Raw genomic sequence first — 7,815 nt, 5'->3', positions numbered from 1 at the left:
TCGCCACTCCACCAAAATGCCCCCCTAATCTGAGCTTTTCCGTGTCTCGCCATATCTGAAGCCCTTAAGAGCCATGAGGGATGCTGCCACACATGCTTTAAAAAGCGAACAAACATATCCTGCAAAAGACGCGCATGCCCCTTTGCTTGTGGCTGCTTGTGGGGAGAAAGCGTCGTAAACAAAAGAAGTGTACGCTGCAGGAACCACGGGGCCCTAACCCGCCCACTTGCATCACTGAAACCTGAGCGCCCACGTCTCGAAATTCTGGCTGCATTTACTCACTAAACGCTGGAGGCACTGAGACCGGAATTCGCTAAAGTGAGCATCTACCATCGCACTGCCCAACGTCGCTCATGATCTGCATGTAGTTCCAGCTCTTTGCAGCCCTGCATCCTCTTGCCAGGCAGTGTACACTACACCATATAAGAAGACTCTATTGCTCTATTGCAATATGCTGCAACTCCTGATCCCAGGGTCAAGGCACAGAAAGGGCGTTGACCCTCTTCGCCCGCTTTTGGGAAAATCCTAACGATAAATTTACGCAAAGCGTAACAAAACTAAGTCTTTAGTCGATTTCATTAGGTAAAGAAAAGTGAACAACAGGTTAGTGCGCGAAAATATCCTCAATGCCAATCTCTGCGACCACCGCAGCCGCTCTGTCGTCCATGCCACCGAGTAAACCTCCATGAAACAACCCATCCTCCGCAGAACCATCGTCACGAAATAGTGGCCTCTACCCAAATGCTCTGCACGGCGAATATCTCGTCGATTTCGCATATGTGTGTACTGCCTATTGTTTCAAACCGTACGGCGCTCACGGGAATGTTGAGTGCACTCTTTAGTCTGCGTCGGGGGCGCCCGGTGCACCTGAGAAGGACACACAGAATCCCTATGACTCTTTTTTCCGGAGTAGAATGATTAATCACGTGCTTCCCCGGTCATCTGCCGCGCAGCATCTTAAGTTACAAACAATTCATTTGACTTCTGCGCGCCTTGAGCAAGTATGCGAATGTTACGGCGACCCTATTGCTTTTGTTCCTATCCGGCGGTCAACAGATCTTGACCTCTGACAAACGTACGAGGAGCTGGACCCCCTGCAGGTCTGGCCATGATGATCTGATCCACTCGGAGGGCAGTAATCGCGGCATCGAAGGCCAAACGTGTCGCCCATGCCTTTGTTTGCATGTGATCGAAAATGCACGCAGCCTTTGCATCTAGGGTCATATTTACTTTTGAGCCGCCACTGGCAGCACGGCCCGATGCTACTGATGCTACAAAAGCCTCCACGTTGACACCCTCATGCACGCGACCTGTTGAATGAGCTGCGTGCAATGCAGCAAGAACCTCTGTTTAGCCACACAACCCCACACATACACATAAGCACGAAATTATGTGATGAGACAGCTCCGCTGTAGATATGTGAAAATGGAGAACGATAAGAGTGAAGAGAGCCTTTCCGTGTCAAAGGGCTGCCCTCCCCAAGAGTCTTCAACTCCCTGGGGGTGACATTCCTGGTAGACAGCTTCATCAATTGTGCACCGAATGAATTTGGCAGAGATGGAAATGCACGGAAGCCCAAGGCTGTTTACCTGTGGCACTGAGGCCGGCGCTTTCTGCCAGAAGTCGCGGGATCGCCTCGAAGGCCTCAGCAGCCTTCAGCACGGCGTACTGATTGACTCCAGGCAGCTTCTCCGCCACTGCCTGAAAAGAGATAATTCTCTACGTAAGAAAATAAAAGCGGAATGCCTGGTGAGCACGCTTTTGCCTCTTGCTAAAATCTACGGGATGCTATTGCTTTACGAGCAATGCAGTTGCTACCATGTGGGGCACGCCCCTTCTTTAAAACAATAACTCCAAATGGGAAGTGAATGGCTAACCTGCAATTTCCTCGCAATTTCCATTTCTGCCGCACCGGCGCCGGCAACAAATCGCCGGTCTTTCGTCAGCGCCTTGGCGAAGGCACAAGCGTCATCGACTGCCTTCTCTGCCTCATCAAGTATGCACGGTGTTGATCCACGCAGCACAACGGTCTGCACGCGTGTATCTCTGCAGTGACACGCCAGACTGCAGTAGATGCATCCTGAAGTGAACGCGGATTCCTTATTTCTAGTGCATGGCTAAGTGGAAAGAGAACCGACGCTTGGGCCCAACACCAGCAGTAATAGGAATATAAAGGCGTCAATGTTTCACGGCGCAAGCATCAACACCATGCGTACCAAACTGGGAAGCAGTAAACAAGGAAATGTTCATCTTTTTACCTGCATAAAATCTGAGTGACGCGTGTGCTGGATATCTCAATAGTCTCGATGGAATCTGCCACACCGAGTTCGTCAGCCATGGGCACGCCCTGGAATCAAGAACGGCAATAGAAAAGGAGAGCAGCGACAATCACCGAAAACTCACTGAATTGCTCTAGCTAAAATGGTTGGTTTCTACAGAACTGTATATATAACAAGTCGGCATTTCCAATGACTCTGCGTACAACAGCGCCCCCACCCCCCAAGAAGCGACCCCAGTCACTCCCATTTTGAAACTGACAAGTCGAACGAGTGCGGTCGCGCCCAACGCTCTGCAGAGACGCCGGGTTTCAAACTTTGATGGAACCTGAAAAGCGCAAGCAGAGCGAATAGAAAAAACTTTACCTCTTTCTATTTACGTAATCTTCCGCACCCATTACCGCTGCAAAGAATGCTGGTGTCACTCTATCGCAGCCAGCCACAGTGAGACCCACAACGCCGGTGACAGTCTTGCTCGATAACTTAACCTACTTTGATTGTCAGTATTTCGTATTTGTTGCAGAAATGCTGCGCTATGTCGGCAATGCCGCCCCCGTGGACAACGATGGCTTCTACACCTGCAAGACCAAGAAGAACCACGCTTATTTACCCTTTCACCCAGTCTTGTTCTCTTTGGGTCAGCAGCAATCTGTACAGAGTGGCCTCATGGCCCTTCTCTTTCTCAAGCCTAGCTGTACTCTCTAGACGCCTACAGTTTCCTGGCTGGCAGCACGGAGCTTCCTAGTGAGCAGTCACCGGGACAGCTGTGCACCGCATGTTTAATAACTGTGTTCGTTACCCGCATTTTTAATGTCTTTAATTATACCCTCCATCTGTGACTCCTCTCCCTTGGTAAAATTTTTGAGCTCTTCTGCCGTGTGGATAAGCACTGTGCCCTTCGCTTCTGTCGTTGAACATTCCAGTCCACAACCCAACACCATAACCTTGCAGTTCTTCTTAGACTCCACCGTGCCTGCAAACCGTGGGCACACAACACATGCATCTACAAGTAAGGCTAAGCTCATATACGAACACTGTTTCACATGCATTTTGCCGTGACTCTTCTCTAGACTAACTCCGGGTAAGTGCGAGGATCACCCATGAAAATGGCAAAAGGAAAGCTGACCATTAGGCGGCTTTGTGATGACCATTCCGTTTAGCACTGTAGATTGATTTAGCCGTCCGCCTTGCAGTTTTGCCACCCTGATATTGTCTGGGTCGAAGTCTTCAAACTTGGGCGGCATCACAGAAGAGATGGCAGAAGCCAACAAGCCAGAGAGGCCAGCCTCTGAACATATGGGCTTGCTCGCCAGGACTGTTTTTAGCACTAAAACACAGCGACAAGAAGGCCAGCAACATACAGATCCACAGAAAATGACGGTCTCGGCAAGATCCTATTTTTTGTGCCCTAAGCTTTTACGCGCGTGCATTGTCCTTGTTGGATATGAAAATATCTAGCCAAACCAAGTTCACACGCTCGCTCGAAAATGTATCTCTATAAGCCACCACCTATGACGGCGATATATGCAGCGCACTGTAAGTGTACCCGGCTCCAACTCTTTTGCATCCTTCAAATTTTCTACGGAGTGGCAAGCGGTCTCTTCCAGGAAAGCAGGGATCCTATCCAGTGCAAGCTCGTAGCCCTGGATGACATCACTCAGGTGCAATCCCTGCCGGAGGAGGTAATCAGCCTGAAGATACATTTTTCGACAAGCGAAGGATGGACGCATCAATTAGGTGAGACCTCCCATGAAGAAAAGAGCATGACTGGGCGAATGTTACTCCTTTGGTGGCGTCATCTCTCAATGCGCTCTGTGGACGTGTTCATCCTCTCCCCCCACCTACATTTGTGAGGAGATGGCCAGCGAGGATCAGCAGGAAGTTGCATCCTCCACCCATTTCCTGCTTCTGCATTTCGGCCGCCATCACGAGCAACTTAGCCGCAGGGTGCTGCACTTCAAGATCTTTAAGGATCGCCGCCGTGTCGTTCGTCACGGATCGTTTGCCCCAGGCGTTCACCACCAGCTTGCTAAGACCATAAGGGCCTATGAAACAAATTCACACAAGTAGAGCAAAATATTCGTCCCGATGGGGGACGCGTAGGCGCCTCCTTTTTGTGCTTCCATGCTAAGTTTGCCATTGACCCGGGAGGGCTCGTAGTTCCCATCGTAAGCGAAGTGTGGATACCCTTCAGACCGACCAAGAGATGTCTTTAAAATGTCTGTGAGCGTTTTACACGCCTCAATATTCTTCGCTGTGACTTCATCGATCCCTGTGAAGGTGCGGTACCCATCCTTCAGAAGGGCCCCCAGGCCATGACGCGCGGCGAACTGAAAAAGCGAAGTCCACAAGCAAGCACTAGACAACACATGTAATCAGCCTGCCGCGCTGCAAACGGTTTCCGTTCATGATGAGCCATTCTGCACAGTCTAACCTCCCCCTCTCTAATCAGCGTATGCCCCCAGGCGATGGAGTAACAGCACAAAAGTGGGCTGCGGGGAAAAAACACGGCGCAATTTTCACACGTAGTGCAGGCGTTCGTCGTCTGCATTTTCGTTTGTTCATGGGAAACGCAACGGATCGAGTGCCCAGAAACGCAGTGTTTCCCTCCCTGCGTGTATGCTGCATGTAGTTTGTTCTGCGTCTTGCTTAATTCAAGTGCTGAAGTATCAACCGATAGGTGGCAAGATACTCTTTTCAAAGCACGTATGTCTGGTGTACCCCACGAACCGTCCATCCCACAACCAAGATAATCGGGCTTTGGGGAGAAACTAAGCCATAACGCACCATTTCCAGGAGACTGTCAGGGACACTTGACGACGAAAAACACAAAATGAATCAAATTCCAGCAGGATGAAACAAATACCAGTCCAGCAGTGGCCCTTGAGGACTCTGAGGCCCCCTTCATGCCTACACCACAGTACCACTGCTTTGTCGTCGCAGCAGCGCTAGTGTATTTCAAGCACCGACGCTAGGTGCGAGCTCTGACTAAGGCTTAATCCCACTCAAGTGCATAAAAATATGTCTAACCATACATCTCGATGAGTCCTGGGATTTTCAGGGTAAAGAAAAAGCCAATCTCAGCGTAGAACGCATTTGATCTATGTAGACAACCTTGATCGAGCCCCAACCCGGCGCTTATGCTCCGCGGCCACTAGAGGTACGTGGGAGTCTGAGGAGCCAGCAAGTAGGTTCACCTGAACAATGATCAGTTTTAGTCCTCAACATATCGTTTACTTCTTATCAGGGACTTCGTAAAGTTCCCGCTGCATTTGACGGGCCTGAGGCAGCGCCATAAGACTTTGCTCAAACACTGCTGGGGTTCTAAAAGTACCTACAGTGGCTTCAGAGCAGTGCAGCAGGAAGATTCAAATACTTCTTTGGTCGTATTGCCCTGCTTTTGCAGTCGTTTTCGGTGTTTCTCCTCAACTGTGCCCAAGGGCGTGGCTCCCCTGTTGGGTGCTGTGTGGCACTATTAAATCAACCTTGTTTGCTGATGATGTAGCACCTCCAAAGGAAGTATTCGAGTGTGCCCCCGAGTTTTCAAACTACAGAGAATTTCGAAATGCCCCACATTTTGCTTTTAGCTTTCTATGCACACGGTGCCCGACTGTGTACTTCAGCCTTAGCCCTGTAGTGCTGTGGAGCATATTGTGTGGCAGGACACAGTGTGGCAGGACGCTGTATGCTGCACGATTACACAAAGTCATATACGCCATCTATAGCAATATATGAGAAATGCGTCTTGTCAGTGTTTGGGGCTCATGCTCAACAGCCAAATGAGTTTCTAAACTGCATTCAGGACTAACCCGGATGAGACAGCTGGTTCGAGGGCCAACAGTCTCATCTGCGTTAGTCCTAGTGCAACGGCTGGCGCCTAGCCATTCAAAATGGGCGCAGTCATGTTTCTGAGAAAAGGAACCAACTCCGTCGGCATTAGAAGCTTCTGATCTATGAAACCATCACGCAGCATCGTGCGTTAATTGTGTCCATTCAGAATCTTATCATCGAATCTAGCGGAACCGATTAGTCCTTTTCATGAGCAAAAGAGAAACGCCTGCTCCCAGCGGACCCAGCGAGGTCTACACAACTGTTCATTTGAAGGCGGTTAACACGGAAGAACGCTCAGAGGAGTGTCAATTACAAACAGCTCCAAGTACAGGCATCCCATTGCTACAGAATTCGCTCAGAAGCCTGTCGCGTCAAAATCCTGTCGTGTCACAACTTATATTGGCAGCAAACAGGAGGGAGTTGAAATGAAAGTCTGAGCCCCATCAGGAAGAGCAGTAACCACTCGCCAGACTGGACTTTCAACTTCATTCGCAGTCGCACAATCGGATGCTGACGGAGCTGGGCATTCTTCTCCCGAGAAGCTGGCATTCAACAAAACTTTTGACTTACTTAAGGGAAGCCTTAAGCGTTCATTGCGTTCCGGATGCCCCCATGTCTGCAACGCTGACCTTCACACAAAAGCTAGACCCAGCAATTGTGTAGTGCGTTTCATGAGTTTTACTCACACTGTTTGTACAGAAAGAGATATTCCCACTGCTTGATGGCATCTGCGCAATGAGACTTCACTAATAGGGAGGAGCTGCAGACAAACTCATTCAAAAGACGGCGAAACAACTCAGCAACAGTATGCATCTTGTGTAGATAGCCCGACTTTAAGTCAACTTGTAATACATTTAAAATGCACATATCACTGCCTTCGCTATCCTACTACGAACTCGCCTGGTAAAAGGTAGCTGATCAAGTGCCCCATAGCCGTGGAAAAGCCGAACACCTCGCAACCCAGCTCACGTTTTGCAACAAATTTTGCTTGATACATCATGCTTTGTGTAAACCACGTGGCCGTCCAACCTGTCTCCTGTCTATCCAACATTCGTGCAGCGAAAATTTGGTTGCTACCTTATAGATGAGAGCCAGTAGATGAACACAGTGGAGTACACCTCCATCGTCCCAGTTTCTCTAAAGTTGCTGACGAAAGAGCATTAAAGCCCTCATGTCGCTAGTTTGCGACAAATTCATGAATACCCGGTTGAAACATGCCTAAAATATGCAGAAAATGCCTTTCCTTAAAAGTTAGGCGTACCATATTTTGCTGCGCGAGTTCGCTGTTCGTGAGTTGACGACTTCCTTGGCGCCACCTGAAGCCCCATTCACAAAGCCTGCCCATTTCCAAGAGCCTGGGTTCCGTTAACGAAATAAGGCTAAATAATAATATTAAAAAAATTCCAAAAATAAATGGGTTAATCCAGGGAAGCATAAACGTGCTGTTTGGACGTGATGAATCGGCCTCCTCGTATATGTGTGACGCCCGTGTCACCGCATTCCCATCTCACGGTTTCGCCTTGCAAACGTTTGGCTCGCCAGCTACTCGTTTCCAGCAAGAGACCTAAAAGCAAGGTGTTGAAAGTAGTAGCATGTTACGTTTTTGGCGTCCTAGGACGAAGCTTGCTTTTCGATAGAGCATGCCCTCCATTATGATCCATTTGAGATATCGATGGGCTCATGCGACTCTGTGGCACTAACGCAGCGC

General features: G+C 49.3%; 1 protein-coding gene across 1 annotated transcript; it reads right to left on the bottom strand.

The window, feature by feature from the left end:
- Positions 1-838: 838 nt before the first annotated feature.
- On the bottom strand, positions 839-5,572 carry ETH_00034715 (TCP-1/cpn60 family chaperonin, putative; the record flags this gene model as incomplete). The annotated part of the gene is made up of 14 exons (XM_013376770.1): positions 839-867; positions 1,080-1,346; positions 1,590-1,701; positions 1,878-2,046; positions 2,259-2,347; positions 2,539-2,604; positions 2,769-2,854; positions 3,076-3,249; positions 3,403-3,603; positions 3,823-3,967; positions 4,122-4,321; positions 4,477-4,606; positions 5,064-5,088; positions 5,514-5,572. The coding sequence occupies 14 exons, from the start codon at positions 5,570-5,572 to the stop codon at positions 839-841; spliced, it is 1,752 nt and encodes a 583-aa protein (XP_013232224.1).
- Positions 5,573-7,815: the final 2,243 nt, after the last annotated feature.

This window comes from Eimeria tenella, genomic scaffold (genome assembly GCF_000499545.2).
Source record: "Eimeria tenella Houghton genomic scaffold, Eth_scaff4, whole genome shotgun sequence".
Lineage (NCBI taxonomy): Eukaryota > Apicomplexa > Conoidasida > Eucoccidiorida > Eimeriidae > Eimeria > Eimeria tenella.
Note: the sequence above shows the minus strand (reverse complement) of the source record. Positions and strands in the feature narration are given on the sequence as shown.